General features: G+C 42.0%; 1 protein-coding gene across 3 annotated transcripts in view; it reads left to right on the top strand.

The window, feature by feature from the left end:
* cadpsb (Ca2+-dependent activator protein for secretion b) overlaps positions 1 to 17,500 on the top strand; it is a gene marked incomplete at both ends in the record, with an annotated part of 105,382 nt that overhangs the window by 73,818 nt on the left and 14,064 nt on the right. For 2 of the 3 annotated variants that reach the window (XM_080423146.1, XM_080423144.1), the window contains 8 exons: positions 1,793 to 1,929; positions 2,796 to 2,983; positions 4,143 to 4,244; positions 4,800 to 4,863; positions 4,966 to 5,089; positions 11,421 to 11,527; positions 16,194 to 16,350; positions 17,011 to 17,152. In XM_080423146.1, the coding sequence (XP_080279272.1) occupies positions 1,793 to 1,929; positions 2,796 to 2,983; positions 4,143 to 4,244; positions 4,800 to 4,863; positions 4,966 to 5,089; positions 11,421 to 11,527; positions 16,194 to 16,350; positions 17,011 to 17,152 (1,021 nt within the window). Of the gene's footprint in view, positions 1 to 1,792; positions 1,930 to 2,795; positions 2,984 to 4,142; positions 4,245 to 4,799; positions 4,864 to 4,965; positions 5,090 to 7,685; positions 7,755 to 11,420; positions 11,528 to 16,193; positions 16,351 to 17,010; positions 17,153 to 17,500 lie in introns of all 3 variants that reach the window. The other variant, XM_080423145.1, reaches the window with a different exon arrangement.

Below are 17,500 nucleotides of genomic sequence, written 5' to 3'. Positions count from 1 at the left end.
GGTACACGACACTGTCGCACAATCAAGTATAAATCACGCCTTAGACGTTCCCCCCGGTTGCTGGCTCTGTTCATAGCCCTCTTAACACACACACACGCCGTGTGCACCTGACTTCGTACCGTCACCCGTACGTCCATCTTCGTCTCTCTGGTCGCCCATTTCCTCACAATACTTTTCCCACAGGTGTCTTATTTCCCTACTTGATGGCTATCCCACCCGCCAGATCTCCTCTCGTTCCCTCCACTCTCTCTCTCATCCAGCTGTGCGCTCACGACCGCTCACCGTCAGGCTTCTAATCGATGTTTTTAGATCTCATGTCATATCTGTCCTTCTCTTACATATTACACCCCCAATGACCCCATATAGTGTCTACCTGTCTTGACCCCCCCCCCACCCCCCCACCCTTAGCCCAACCAATAGCAATCCCCAATATGCACCTGAATGTTCTCTTACGCCTGTTCTTTTCTGAGTAGACGAAAAAAGTGCAATACTTACATTAGTATCAATTAATGAGTGTTTCAGAGGGAGCACACTTTCCCTTTCAGTAACCTGGAGGCTGTGCGACGCACCCCCCCCCCCCCCCCGCACCCCCCCCCCCCCCGCACCCCACCCCCCCGCACCCCACCCCACCACCCCACCACCCCCACCCCACTCTCCTCCCACACCACCCCTAACATCACTGTCACTCATCTCAATGTCACTCGGGCGTGACACCTGTCACTCAGGCCGAGGACATGGCTGCATTTCTATTGATCTAATTTGAGTCGCCCCGTACAGTACACAAAACCGTTCAGTCTCTGACGGTATCCATTATTTAGTGTAGGGTAGCATCAGGAATGAGGAATTCTTAACGCGTTAGCAATTCTGTGGTTTTTCTTCTTTTTCTCCCTCCTTCTACTACACCAGAGGAGAGTAGACTACTCTGCCATTGTTTTCATAACCGACCTAACATATTTATAATTTATGTTTTTTCTTGATTTCTAAACAACTATTATTGAGGTTCATCAAGTTTCACATTATCGCATTATTTTCACATCATAAGTTCCACAAAAAAAGATATATAAATAAATATGTGTGTGTATATATTATATTATATTATATATACATACATATTTTGTAATGAAATACAAATCTTAATGAATAATTTGAGAGGACCCAGAATTGGGGAAAAAAACTTTGGATTGATAAGAAGAGCCCTTGTACAATCACTTCTCTGGTCACGCGTTCATGTATAACAAAACAATGTGCTCTCAGTAATCCAAGAGCAACTCTTTTCTCCTATTTGTCTTTTTTTGTTTTGGTTTTTTTTTTCAGCACACGTCCCAACATTTGTCAGGAACTGACTGAGTGACATTCACCAATCGCGAATGGCAGAATCTATTGAAAACATAAGCATCTAATTCAATCTAACAGCACTCTTTCAAATGTGGTCTTGGATCCATACAGATGTACTGTATATCCCCCTGTAAAGTAGCAGGGGCTGTGACACAGTTAGCGAAAAAGATGCATGCATGAACATACTGTATATTACAATGCACCCGCCTCACTGAGCTTAGCCACAGAATCTTGTTTTTCACATCAACACATCACAACTCAATTTACTCTGTCTAACACAATGCAAGTTGACAATGTAAGCTGTAAGTGTTTATAATTTGCCCTAGAAGTAGACAGAGATTCCCTAGTGTGTTTGTGCCGTGATGAAGTCTAGAGACGGGCTGTTGGCCTGCTCCTCGGTGATGACCTCTGCTCTGAATCGTGTCCTTTTCCCCCCTGTGTGCCGTTGGCCGGATAGATGCAGACAGAGCTCAGAAACATGGAATGGATGAGTTTATCTCCGCTAACCCCTGTAGCTTTGACCACGCGTCGCTGTTTGAGATGACACAGCATCTCACTTTGGACCACAGGCTCAATGACACCTTCTGTTGCTTGGTAAGTGCCCTTTAGCCATTAATTTGCGCAACCTATCTGGGTCACGTTTTTTTTTCCTCCCCCATTCTGAATTCCCATAGAGGTGTTTAATATCGTGTTCCAAAAATAAACAAATGAGCACGGCGGTTTTACTCATAATGGATATGAAGCATCAACTGGTGGCAAGAAAACGCTAATGTTACCGTCGTCGAATTAATACAATTTTCTCCAGAAACAGACAAATATGAGTGACTGACTATCGATACTATTGATACAGAGCCACCTCCCGACATTGTCTCACTTCCCAAAAGGCATATTGTGACTTTGTGACCAAACGTCAACATGTGACGGGAAGGGGGACAAAAAAAGGCACATGTTGACTTTTCGGGACTTCCGCATTACAGCAACGTGGATGTCCAGTTCTCAGTGTTTTTAACAATCCGACCAAAAAACTGTCGGAAGCGTGCCGTCTCAAGTGGACTTGAGCCACGGGAGGCACCCCGAGCGAGCTAAAGCGAGCGAGTCGCCGTGCCGAGTGCTGCGAAGTCCGCTTTGAGCCCACTCAGCGCCGTCCGAGTTACAGTGTCACAATAGGCACAGAATCGTGAATCATACAGTATAGTCCCCGAAAGTCATACTGTGACTTTTTTGCCCCCCCCCCCCCCCCCTCACGTGACATGTTGACGTTTGGTCAAAATTGTCCCAAAAAGTCAAATTATTAGTTTTTTTTGTGAGACAGCGTTGCTGTGAGCTATTATATCAGATATTTTTGCCAAGCAACACCATCATACGACAATGCATAAATTAGGCTTATAGTTGTGGACAAAGATGAAAGACAAATGTCTCTCGTTCGTTTTTTTCTTCTTTCTTTTGTGTGTGCAATGCAGGGATGGTTCAGCCCGGGTCAGGTGTTCGTCTTGGACGAGTACTGTGCCAGGAACGGGGTCCGGGGATGTCACAGACATTTGTGTTACCTGCGTGACCTGCTGGAACGGGCAGACAACGGGGCGATGATTGACCCCACCCTCCTCCACTACAGCTTTGCTTTCTGTGCCTCCCATGTGCATGGGAACAGGTGTGGACTGATGCCATTTTGAGAGATTATATAGTGTGCTTTTCATAAGAGAATGTTCAATGTTGTTTATTTGACATTTCATACAGTATTAACCCATTAAGACCTGTGGCGATTCTTTAAAAAAATCTAAATCCTAACAGTTTTTTGAAAAAAATATAAAAAATATTTTTTCACGATTTTTCAAAAATAGCAGATCTACAAGCTCGTAGCGCGGCACTCGGTGCCGCGCTATGAGCTTGTATATCTGCTATTTTTGAATAGCCAAAGGCATCTAAAGTGACACAGAAGCGTTCCAGGTATCAATGGGTTGGCCACCTGACTCCAACTGTCCACTAACACTAACATCAATTAAATTATATTAGGTGTTATATTAATATCAACTGAATATTAACTATCAGGTCAAGATGAAGAAAGCAAACAAGACCAAAAGCATCGAGACATCGTGTGTCTTTATATTATTTTTCATTTGTGTTATATTTTGCCATATTTTCTGTTATTTTCTCTACATTTTCTGTTAATTATGATGATCTTTTTTTTGTGTTATGTCTTATGTTGTTAATCAATTATTTGTGTCCTTGTTTCTATCATTTTTTCTTTCCTCTCTCTTCTCCTCTGTTATTTGTTGCCATAGTCTCATAATATCCATATTATTCATCCTCGCATGCGTCCCTTAAAGTCAGAGAGGGCAGCAATTACTGGGGTCCCCCGGTGGGGAGCGAGGGCCCATGGTCCCTAGAGAGCTCCCAAAGCCCAGATCCTGGCACTGCCTCTAAACGGGCAAGCAAATTCAAGTTTAGAAAGAGAAGGAAAACCAAAATTCCACTCTTCCAGGAGCCTAAGAGGTGAGAATAGCAGGACAATCTTAACTTTGTTAAATTAAATGAACACTCTGGATTTTATTGTGTGGTATTGTGTTCCTTATCGTTGCTCCTGTTGGAGAGGTAGAACAAACAGAGTAAATGCAGACGTTCATCGGATAATTGGTTGATTTATTTGTTTTTGTGTGTGTGTGCGTGTGCGTGTGCGTGTGCGTGTGCGTGTGTGCGTGTGTGCGTGTGTGCGTGTGTGCGCACGCGCGTGTGTGTGTGTGTGTGTGTGTGTGTGTGTGTGTGTGTGTGTGTGTGTGTGGTGTGTGCGTACGCGTTTGTGTACTTCTCAGGCCGGATGGATTGAGCACAGTGAAAGTGGACGAGAAAGAACGCTTTGAAGAAATCAAAGAGCGGTTGCGAGTGATATTGGAAAACCAGATTGTACATTTCAGGTGACTGACTGCCAGATACATCTAACTCAGTGCTGGACAGTAACCACGTGCATTTACTTGATACTGTACTTAAGTAAATGTTTTGACTATCTGAACTTTATGTATTTTTGGATGCTTATGACTCCACTACATTACTAGAAAGGGAAAAAGTTAATTATGTAAATGAACCACGTAAAGCCCTATTTCAATTATGGTGAAAATAGCCGATCTACAAGCTCACAACGAGTAGATCTTCTATTTTCATTATATTTAATTATTGTTTTGTTTTTTTCTAGAAAATCTTTGAATTTCCTTTTTGAAATAAAGCAATGCATTGATATCAAAAAGATATTTATGTACAAAGATATACTTTTGATTATTTAAGTATTTTTGAAAGCAAGTAATTTGACTGGGAAACTTGTAGTGAAGTAATATTCGACCAACAGTATCTGTACTTTGACTCCAGTATTTGGGTTCAGTACTTTGTCCATCACTGATTGTCGCTTTAAATCTTAAGATGTTTTGTCTATTACTGTTCGCTATTATTTATTCATTCTGTTTTTCTTTTTTTTTTAGATACTGTTTCCCCTTCGGTCGGCCAGAGGGTGCATTGAAGGCCACTTTATCCTTGCTGGAGCGGGTTTGTAGATTATTATAAATAAAATGTAAAAAGCCTTTTGTAATGCTCAACTGTAGTATAATGGAAAGACATGGTATAATTCCCATCTGATATGCTCTTCAGGTCTTGATGAAGGACATTGTGACTCCAGTTCCACAAGAAGAAGTGAAAGGAGTCATCCGCAAAAGTTTGGAACAGGCGGCGCAGCTCAACTACGAGCGGATCACAGAATATGCTCAAATCGAAGGTAACATTAGCCATATATCACAAAGACACCATCAGCGGTCACGGTCACACTGCTGTGTGATCTATTGTTTTCCCCCTGATAATAATGAGTCCGCTGGTCAATAACGTTTCTTCATAAGCAATACAAAAGTATAGAGCTGCTGCTCATGGTTTTATCATGGGATTAGAGTTTGACATCATCATATTTGATGTTTGAATAATCCTGTGATTATATACAGTATGGACTGTATGGGATCAAACATTGTGAGGGACATTCTCATGAATTCTGTCTTAACACATTCATTGCCAGGTATTAATTAATTAATTAATTCATCCACCACTGCCACCTTATTTTTGACGATCCTCAGAATTATTTTACAACGAGGATGTAAACAAACGATGTCTCGGTAGAAAGACGAGTCTCTCTTCTTTCCACCGGTAAAAAAAACATTGTAACCGTGATCGTCCGTTCTATAGTTACCGACAGTTGAATATCGCTCGTTTTCACCAAAAACGCAATCTGGGAAAAGAAATCATAAATGAGATAAATGTATTATCATTGTAGTGAACAGGGTGAAAATGTTTTAGATGACGTCATTTCCGGGTGTATCCTTTCTCTCAAAGTCAAGGCATCGTTCATACGTTGGCGAAGAGCGCCCTCTAGCGTGATCACTAAAAACACCCAATGACGTAATATTACGTCATTGGCGCTCAAGCGTTGGATTTGAGATGACGTAATATTACGTCCATGGCAGTCAATGTGTTAAAAGCAAATGAATTAAGTACATAACTCCTGAAATAATTTGTTGCTACTCCTAACTTATATTTTGGTGTAAAGAATGTGTTTCTTAAAACGTTAAAGCTCTATATGCCGATAGCAATCACTGCTATAATGTTTTTGTTCAGTAACAGGGGTCTCTCTGTCTATCCAGCTCTTTAGTAACTAGAACATAGATTTTTTTGTTCGGGATACCAATTGTATTCAATCAGGAGAGAGAACTTTATCAGCTTAAATGTTATAGTGCTCTGTTTTTTGGTTTCATCACTTCCAGTTTCCGGTATCCTGTATGATCTGTGTCTCCTGATTGGATAAAATTGGTATCCTGACCTGAAAATGAATGTTCTGTTTGCTAATGAGCTGGAGAGGTGGGAGGAGCCCTGTTACTGTACAAACGCTCTACAGCAATGATTACTAGCAGAATATAGAGTTATTTAAAGCAATAGGACACTTTGGTAGAGGTTTGGGTTGTATACGTACCTGAACTAACTAGTTCAATGGATGAGATACATTGCTCCGTTGTGCTGTTGAAATGCCGTCTCATTGACTTCCATTGCATGATGAAACAGCTCTCAAAGTCACTCCTTTAGCACATAAAGGAACACAAACAAAGCTGATTCTGACAACATATGACACAAAGCACAGTACGGAGGATGATTTAAAGAGCAATGTAAACCTCATTACAGTATGGTGACATAGTTCTGGTATACAAAGTATATCTCCGTCCATATTCCAAATGATTTGTGACAAGCTGTCAGTCACTGTGTTGTGTCTCAGTCCAATAACTCTCTCCTTTGTTTCAGGCCTTCTTTAGCTCTGTGGGTGTTCTGTAGGTCAAGTTGGCTTTTGTGTAGAGGTGTGTGAGTAAAAATGCATTCAAATCCAAAGCCCTGAAAATCTGTTAATGTGCTGGTTCTCTCATAGTGCCTCCGATATGTAGTCAAACTGTGTGGCGTCTATATCCTCTGGTTTGGACTGTTAAGCCTCATTTATACTTTGTCACTCGATGTTCGTCGAGCGACAAAGTATACATTTGCCCAGATGTTAAACTAAACATCCTCTCTGACTACCAGCAATGATGCAACCCCTCCCCCGCCCACCCCACGCCCCACCCTCAGCACTTCTCTTGTCTGATTCCACCAGCTGACCCTGTCTTTACTCGCCCCTCCTTGAAGTACCCGCTCTCTCCCTGTCCTCTCTGCCTTATCCTCTTGCTGAAGACTCCTCTCCTCCTCTCCTCTCCTCTCCTCTCTCTTCTCCTCTACAGTTGCTTGCCACAACTACTGTATCACTCTTACCACTTTTAATGTGATAAGTGGCTTTTAAGATGCTTACAATGGAATGCTGGGAACCATGGTCCCCCCGCATGTGCTTTTTAACACATAACGACAGGGTCTTTCTTTATTGGCATGAACTGCTCATTAACAATAATGTTAACGAAACGATGACTTGTGTACTGGTCCTGGTATACATATTTTTTGTCATGAAAATGCATTGAATTGCACTGTGCATATTTGCACGGTACTGTACAGTACATCTACTATATTGTTAAGAGTTTATGCCTTGAAAGAAACCCCTCAGGGTGCCAAAGATACTAAGGTGTGCAACCCTTACTATCTTGTATACCATGTGAATTAACCCCCGCGCCCCTCCCTGTGATACTCCTGGTGGAGGATAAACCATAGCAACCAGCATGTGACTTTGTCTGTTGGGGCCGTCCTGGCCCGCCCCCAATGTAGTATTCACCATGGACACCCCCTCTTCCCATCAGCTTCTGACCTCTAGCTTTCCCCTAACCTCTGATCCCAGCCTCTTTGCATGCCCCGATCCTCTTTTATAGGGAAAAAGAGAGAAATGTTTGAGCACCCTGTCTACTGCTTGGCGTCACAAGTGATGGATTTAACCATCCGTGAGTACCTCCATCATCCCCCTGCGTAGCCTTGTTTCATCTTTCATTCCAGCTGCAGCATCGCCTCATCCCACCCTCTCCCGCTTTTTGCTTTTCCTCCGAGACGTTGCACCTGCCACGCTTTCTTTTTATCTGTGCCTAATGTCTGTGCGAGCGAATGGGGAGAGAATGCATCGGTCGAGAGAGGCCTTAGCAACAGATGCAGACGCTGGACTGTAGCCAGTCTGGGACAGTTAAGCCTCATTTCATGCTTTGTCGTACGACTGTGTCGTCCTCTGAAAAAGACGTTGTTATTTCGCTGAGTGATGAAGTCGCACAACGAAGCATAAATAAGCCCTTTCGGTACCCTCTGCGATGGACATGAATGAGCGGTCTGGTCTTTAAGCTTTCTTTCTTTTGGTTGGACACGCATCCCTTTGACTTGAATGCATTTTTACTTTGCTTCTGTGTTATCTTCTCCGGTCATCTGATGTGATCATGTATCAGAGGTGTGCAGTGCGATACAGGTAGGCTTTTTTTTTGCACTGTGACACCAGAGAACAGCAAAGTGTGACTTGTTGGCAGAGTTGCTGTAGGACTGGGGGGCGGGGTTGGGGGTTTAAAATGGACCAAAAACAACAAACATGAAACAGTTCCTGTGTTGTAACTTCAGTTCTGTTCAACTCCAGTCACCACCAGTGTGTCCTGTCTTTGACCCTTACAGCTGTTCCGTGTTGTTTCTAACTGTGTTTTTGTACCTGTGTCTGTCTGTCTGTTGACAAACATCCTGTTGTCACATTTTACTTTCCAAACTCTCCACAGGGGGACGTGTTTCAGTGTCTCTGTTCTGACTGTGTGTTTGTGATGTTTGTCTGTTGCCTAGAAACCACACTCCCTGGAGCTGAAAGGTTGCCGGCAGACGGTCTCAAAGGGCCACATGGCGATGAATAACACCATTGAGCTTTAACGTGAAATTAACCTTAGATTACACACTAAATATCTCCTCTTCATCTCTCCTCTTCTCTTTTTGTCGCTGAAGTTGAGAAACAAGGTCAAAAGGATCAGAATAAGGATCCAGGTGAACCCATGTTTAACTTGTGGCTTAGGCGCAGCGCTCGCTCGCTCGCGCACACACACACACACACACACACACACACACACACACACACACACACACACACACACACACACACACACACACACACACCCACACCCACACCCACACCCACACCCACACCCACACACACACACACACACACACACACACACACACACACAACTATACACAGAACTATACACCAGTACACAGAAGTATGTGAAAATACAATTATGTATTTCCACATAATGTGTTTGCAAATGGCCACGCATGTTTTGAAATAAGAAGTTTGTTTATTTACACTAACATTTTGTGGAGATTGTATTACTTTATCCAGTAGTGATTCAAGGCAGGCTAGTTTTCCCTTGGAAATCTTTACTTAATAAGACATATCAAGTCCATTCTTCAATTCATAGATATTTATCAGTAATCTCCTTGCTAGTTTGCAAGAAAGAATGTAAAGCAATACAGTCTCGTACAAAACCCATACATTATAGCTTTGCTATGTGTTGAAGTGAAACAAAACAGACTTGTCTACCCACAAGATATAGAACAGTTTACTATCATCATTAGCACAATGCAAAGGTCCCACTTTTTGGCACAGGAATGTATGGGAGTAGTTTTGATTATTAATACCATATATCATCAAGTTACATTTAATACACTTGTCCTCTCAGATTCCTCACATTTTGCAATTGAACTAAATGATAATCAAACGCAACCTCTTGTCTTAGTTTCCATTATACAGTAGATACTTCAAATGGTGCTCCTACTGTATGTGCTGCCTTACATTATAGCATGGCAGAGACAACACACCTGTTTCCATTACTACATAGATTTAAAGTTAAATTCTGAGTTAAATTAACACTCAGAATCTGTAGGCAATGGCACAATAGTATGATTGAGGTAATATAGATTTATATCATCCAACTACATTGACTCTTTTAAATGTACCCAAGTTCTTTACTGCCTGGTCTCCCTGCAGAGACAAGCATAAACTATATAGAGAGTGTTATCTGAAGTTAAATATATGAGATGTACTGTAGTTCAGGGTTTCTCAAAGTAAGTAATATCAACAACCTCACAGTAGATGGTTATTTAGGCCAGTGGTTCTCGAATGTTTTGTGAGCGCACAACTTTGAGAGTGTACAAATGGAACCAAATGGGCCCATAAAGGCCATTCGGTTCCATTTGTACACTCTCAGACTTACAGACATGTAAGGGTCCATTTGGAACCCAGAGAGTCCATGGACCCCACTTTGAGAACCATTGGGCGAGGGAATAGTCAAATCTTTGCTACCGACTGACCATCTGAGAAAACTAGCAAAACATAGTAGAATTGCAATACTCAGCTATTGCAGCTATTCACCTACAGTATAAGGTTGTTTGAATTCATGTATCTTATCTATGTGCTTTTGATTTCAGATTTGTGTCAGTCATTCAGTTACTGTACATGTTCAGATATCATTCCACATATGGTGTAATGTTTAGGTAACCTCATTTCACCACATTCACCTGTCTATAAATCCATTTTGTCAGCACATATGGGTTTAAGCAAATATATTATTATAAGATAGTTTCACCAATATTTCTGCCAGTTTTAAGGAGGGCAGAAACAGCTATTGGTGCATTTTGCATGGCTAGCACAACTGTTTTTTACACTGTAAGAATAGTCTACGGAACCGTCACATATACGTATGAGAGCGATGTAGTTATTTACAATTAGAAGCTACTTCTGGTACTACTACTACTGGTTTGTTAGCTGCAGTAATAACCCATCAAGGCAAAAATAACAAACCAAGCATTTACTTCACTAAGCCATTTGAGCTTTTTCTTTTAAATTAATTCAAAAGATGAGCCTTGTATTTTAATGTCCGTTTTACCACAGTAAGATACTACCAATAAGAGTCACCACAATGAAGCGCTGTACCTTCTCAAACAGTGCAACATCTAATTGAAGCGCAAAACGACTTGTAAAGCTTATCTAGTGGTTGGATAACAGCAGATTATTGTTACAGTGTATGTTTGCTGAGATAGCATTGGATGGTTTGGGGCCATGCCATGAATCAGACCCTCATTTATTTGGTTTATTCTCTGCACTCACTATAGCTGCATGATCCTGGATGTCTCACAGAGTCACACTCTTCTTGTGCCTGGTGTATCTGCCAGCACAAGTGTGTCATCGTCCCACTCCGGAAAATTCGCTGTTGTCTCACTGTTGCTTGCGACCCAAAATGCCCAAAACTAAAAGCATTTTGCTTGTGGCAATCACACGAGCCCTAGCTGTAGCATCTCTATTCTGGGCATGTCATAACAGGTGGAACATTCTGTGCAAATAGGGAAACATTTTGTTTTATTAAAAATATATACATTTGGAACATTTTCGCCTGTCGACATGCGACATGCCCACGATAGGTACACCTGGGGTGAAAGTGGTTAACACTCAGTTCTATCTATAAATAAATCATATAGAGATTAAATAGTCTTATGAATAGCGCACGAGAAATACAAATACAATCTCCACGGCGTGCCTTTCTGTGCTCGACTAACCACACGTTCCCCCCCCGCCCACCTTCATCCCTTTGCTGTAGAGAACGCAGGCCGATTAGTCACGCCTGCCAAAAAGCTGGAGGAAACAATTCGCCTGGCGGAGTTAGTCATAGAAGTCCTCCAGCAGAACCAGGAGCACCATGCGGAGGTGAGTGGGAAGCTTTTCCACCTCTCCTCCCCCTCAGAACAGTCTCTCTTTCTCTCTCTCTCTCTCTCTCTCTCTCTCTCCTTATCTCCGCCCAGTGGTGGAAAGTAACTAAGTACATTTACTTAAGTACTGTACTTAAGTACAATTTTGAGGTATTTGTACTTTACTTGAGTATTTCCAATTTTCAGTACTTTTACTTCTACTCCACTACATCTCAGAGGCAAATATTGTACTTTTTACTCCACTACAATTATTTGAAAACTTTAGTTACTAGTTACTATTCAGATATAAACTATGATATAATGAAACATACATTAACCACTTTAACCCTATTTTATACCTAGGCTATTTGAAAATAGCAGATCTACAAGCTCACAACGCGTCGCATCGCGACGCGTTGTGAGCTTGTAGATCGGCTATTTTCAAATATTTAGTACTTTTACTTTTGGTACTCGAAGTACATTTTGATGCCAATACTTTTGTACTTTTACTCAAGTAAATTTTGAATTCTAGACTTTTACTTGTAACAGAGTATTTTTATATTGCAGTATTGGTACTTTTACTTAAGTAAAGAATTTGAGTACTTTTTCCACCACTGTCTCCGCCTGCCCAGCAGTATATATGGAGATTATGGTCTCATTTATACTTTGTCGCACGACAGTGTGGCTCGCTGTGAAATAACCGATCTTCGAAACGTGAAATCGTTCAGATTGTCGGTTATTTCGCGGGCCGAGCCGCCGCTGCCACGCGACGAACTATAAATTAGCCGTTAGCGTTATTTTCAGATGTCTATAATTAAAGCTGCTTTCGTGCATGGGTAACAGAAGAGAGGGCCCCCCCTTTTAGACGTAAGATTACATTTTAAGAAGGCTTAATTGGAGTTGCGCAGTCACTGCGCAGTCCATGGCAGCGTGATATCAGAGTACAATCTTTGAGGAGAGACTGTAAATATGAGAGAAGTGATACAGTGTGTGCTGTTCCCTCCTCTGATTCATAATTCATGGCTCAGTGGTGCAATGTTACATAAACCACTCGGTGCCTTTGGGAAAATGGTAAATATTCCATTGAAGTTGGCGCGCAGTAGGTACAGCGGTAATACCAAACTAGGTTACTACTCATAACTACTGCATGCTCTTTACGTAGCCCTGGTTTTGTAAAATATAGAATACTATAATCCATTGAGACCGGGAAGCATCTGCGTCATTTTAAGATTTCTCAAGATATGAGCTTGTAGATCTGCTATTTTTGAAAAATCGTGAAAAAGTGTGTAAAGCTTTGAATATGTATTTTTTAAAGCGAACATTTGTAAAATATGTTGTTCCAGGGACAAAGATTTGAGTTACAAATGTTAGCTTTAAAAAAGGTAAAAAATACATATTCAGCCATTTGCACAAATGTCCATGATTTTTCAAAAAATAACAGATCTATAAGCTCATAGCGTGGCACTCTGAAAATCTTAAAATGACACAGATGTGTTCCCGGATTGAATGGGTTAATTAATAAGATTATTACATTCCTCCACGATGATCCTTTGTGTACCAGAGAAAAAGCCACAAAATGGCTTTCTGGCTACATTACGTTGATACTACAGTGCAAAACATAGATTGATAGAGAAGCATGAAGAGCATGTATAGATGTATAAGGGTGATCCAATGCAGAGTCGTAGAGTTAAAGCAGATTTATTGTATCTCTCTGAATATGCTTGACAGGCGGCAGTCACAAGTTCTGGAGATCAATCGGTACAGTATCATTATTTCTCTTTCTCTTCAGTCCCCATCACAATTCCCCCTGTATGGCATGTGCGTCAATAAGGCTAGAGGCACCTTCCAGGCAGGAACAAAGCAGTAGATAGGGGTGGGTGGCCTTTTGGGGCGTAGATGTGAGAGGAATGAGTGAGATGAAAATGTAAAGCATTGGAGCTTGCATAAACACATTGTGTTCATATAGCATGTTCATGGGACCATGAAAAAAAAAAGTTGAAAACAAAAATAAATCTGTCTCTCCGAGCATGCTGAACCGATAGTCTTTCCCCCGAAGTATGCTTCATGTGATCCTCGAGGTTGAATTCACCATAAGCATCTCTTTTTAATCCTCCATCCAATGTTTGAGTTCACAGTCCACGCTCGTTACGGCATTATTTCCCAGCTTCTCTTCCATCACTACGCTTCCTCTCGCCTCAGTTTTACAAAAGCCCCATGAAAGACATGCCTCAAAGATACATTACTGTTGTCTGCGTCTCCCTGTGTCCCCCACCGTTCATATTGGTGACTGTCCAAGCAGGGGAAAGAGCAGGTATGTCTATGTAGTGAAAGCTGAATGAGAGTCTCACCCAACCCCATAATGGTTTGTGCATGTGCGGTGGAGGGTGCCATGGCCCCCTCCCTCACCGAAGCATCAGCTAACTACAGTGGTGGAAAGTAACTAAGTATATTTACTTAAGTACTGTACTTAAGTACAATTTTGAGGTATTTGTACTTTACTTGAGTATTTCCAATTTCCAATACTTTTACTTCTACTCCACTACATCTCGGAGGCAAATATTGTACTTTTACTCCACTACAATTATTTGAAAACTTCAGTTACTAGTTACTTTGCAGATATAAATTATGATATTATAAAACATACATTAACCACTTTAGCCCTGTTTTATACCTAGGCTATTTGAAAATAGCAGATCTACAAGCTCACAACGCGTCGCAGCGCGACGCGTTGTGAGCTTGTAGATCGGCTATTTTCAAATATTTAGTACTTTTACTTTTGATACTTTAAGTACATTTTGATGCCAATACTTTTGTACTTTTACTCGAGTACATTTTTTATTCTGGACTTTTACTTGTAACAGAGTATTTTTATATTGCAGTATTGGTACTTTTACTTAAGTAAAGAATTTGAGTACTTTTTCCACCACTAACTACTTCAGGACTGTTTCCCTTGAAACCGCTGCCTTGGCACAGCACCGTGGCCTGTCTGGCTGAGCAGCGGGCGTGCTGTACACAGCCAGGACCTTGTCTGTGCCCCTTAACAGCCGCCTCAGGGCCGAACGAGCCCTCTGCCTGTCTGCCTTTGTTCATGTGACCAATCCTCGCCTGTTGAAATCTCCCCACCTAACCACCCCAAACCCCCCCCCCCCCCCCCCCCAACCCGTTTATCCACCCTGTCCCCAAAACCCACACAATCTCTCCTTGAATGTGATGGAGAGAGGAGCTTTATTTTCTGCCTGTTGCTCTTCAGCGCTGTAGCATTGTCAGGCACTGTGTGTGTGTGTGTGTGTGTGTGTGTGTGTGTGTGTGTGTGTGTGTGTGTGTGTGTGTGCGTGTGCGTGTGCCATGTGCGTGTGTGTGTGTGTGTGAGGAGGCAGGTAAGTAGTCAAGTAAGTCTGGTTCCCACTACCATTCTAGATGATAAAGGCAAATAATGGATGAAACTGCAACGGAAACAAGAGCATGCAACTCAGCGGTAATGGGAAAAGATTATGGCTTGATTTATAATTTGTTGCGCGCCTTGTTTGTCAGCTTGTAGATCGGCTATTTTCAGCATGCAGCACTGTCACGCAACAAAGTATAAATTAGGCATAAGTGTCTCCGTGTTTCCCCTCTGAAATTTGGCAACATGACAGTTTTTAAATGAAAAATGAATCAAGCCAAGACTGCCATCCGAGCAGCCCGCTCAGCTGCACGGAGCTACAGTACACCACCAAAAATATTTATCTGAACGTCGTTAACAACTAATTGGATCTGCCATAGGAGAACACTAGAGATGCTGTGTGTGCTGCAGTCTTTGGTGTGCCTATAGGCTTGATTATATTTTGTTGAGGTCTGTGTCACGCACTGGAAATAGCAGTTGTGAGCTTTTAGATTGATATTTTTGGTGCGCGACACCGACGCACAACTAAGTATAAGTCTGGCTTAAGACGGCATACTGCATGAGTCACATTCACATCAAGTGAATGTGTGGATGGGTGTGTCACTGATGTGAACGGTGGAACCTCATCTCCAAGCTTGAAAGCAAAGCATGCTGGGAGTTCCACATTTGCATGAGAAAAGCATTACTCCCTCTATTGATATTGTCATGAATAAAACAAGGCACACATTCTCAACTCTACTGTATGATTTTTTTTTTACTTTATGTACAGATATGGATTTGCAAGTGATGATAAATAACCATGTACTTTGAAAGTTCTAATCAATAAGAGCTGTGGATTGAATCAAACTCAGCTTTCGCAGAGAGCGTAGTTGCTACGTGACACAATGACACGCACGCACGCACCCACACATGCACCCACTCACCCACGCACACACACACACGTCTGGCCTACAAATTGTATTCCTTGCATTTCATGCCCTTGGAAGGAAGTACCTCTCTTCATGAATTCTTATATGGCCACTGGCAGTTCACTCAATATTTGTAGACACGAATACATTTCTGACAAAGCCAGAACCCAGAGGACAACTAATACATATTGAACTGGCGTAGTAGGGCAATGGCAAAATCCTTATTTGACTCCAGGAATTCACTGGCCTTTCCTTTTCAAATCTAATGAGCTCCAGTTGATTTGAGCTCCCTCCAACCTACCGTACACTATACTATACCTGCCATGTGTTTTGTGCCATACTGTCCTGGCTGGGGGCCCCTGTTCTCACCTCTGCTTCCTCCGTTGTCTCTCTAGGCGTTCGCATGGTGGACAGACCTCATGGTGGAGCACGCCGAAAACTTCCTGGCCCTCTATGCCGTCGAGATGGACGCGGCCCTGGAGATCCAGTCTCCAGAGAGCTGGGACAGCTTCCCCCTTTTCCAGCTACTCAACGACTTCCTTCGGACTGACTGTGAGCTCTCGCTGGTGCACGCCCTGCCCTGCACAGCACATTTTTTATTCAGTTTTAGTCACAGTCTTTTTTCGATAAATTCCATTTAGTTTTAGTCATATTTTAGTCATCTGAAATGTTTTACTTTTAGTGTAGTTTTAGTTGACTATATCATATGATTATAGTCGACTAAATCTACAGTTGATTTAGTCGACTAAAATGTATTTTGGCGGTGCCTTGATGGTGTCGTAATGGTTGATTTTACACTTGGTTGCATGCTGAAAATAGCCGATCTACAAGCTCACAACGCGTCGCGCTGCGACGCGTTGTGAGCTTGTAGATCGGCTATTTTCAGGGCGCAACACCCGAGCGCAGCCAAACAATAAATTACTTGTCTTTTAGTTCTACTGGATCTCTTCTCCACTAGACTCTCATTTTAGTGTAGTTTTTATTTGTTGACGAAATTGTCAATATATTTAGTCTTATAGTTTTAGTCATCATAGCTTAGTTTGTATTAGTTTTTATCTAGTTTTCGTCAGTGAAAAAAAGTAGTCGACGAACATTTTTCGTCATAGTTTTAGACGACGAACTCAACACTGCCCTGTGCACACTCAAACCACTTTGTGTTGTACCACCATTGTACATTGACGTCAATGTTCTCCGTCTCTCTCTAATCAACAGATCATCTGTGCAATGGAAAGTTCCACAAACACCTACAGGACCTGTATGCTCCTCTGGTGGTTAGATATGTTGATCTGATGGAGTCCTCCATCGCACAGTCAATTAACAGGGGCTTTGAACGTGAAACCTGGGAGCCTGTAAAGTAAGGAGCCTTCTTCTTATTCTGAGCTCTAGCATGGTGGAAGACACCAGGCTTTTATCCAGATGAAAAGACAGACTTCTGGGAGCCTGGGAGAGCAGTTGTTCATTCAATATTCCTCTAGAGGTCATTCTTAAAAAGTGCGCCAGAGAACTTCGTTTTTTCCTTGAAAGGGAATATTTCTTTTCTAAATATTGCTATTCGTGTGGGACTCATGTACGCGTCTTACACATTGCGGGTTATGTTTACACCTAATATTTCTGTGATTTTGTGTTGTGAACTAACCCTCATATAGTGTGCTTTAACACGTTGCCAGGCAGGGAGAGACAATCTCCGGTCTGTTATCTTGCC

Source organism: Gymnoscopelus braueri, assembly GCF_963280865.1.
Source record: "Gymnoscopelus braueri genome assembly, chromosome: 3".
Lineage (NCBI taxonomy): Eukaryota > Metazoa > Chordata > Actinopteri > Myctophiformes > Myctophidae > Gymnoscopelus > Gymnoscopelus braueri.
This window is presented reverse-complemented; position numbering and strand designations above follow the sequence as displayed.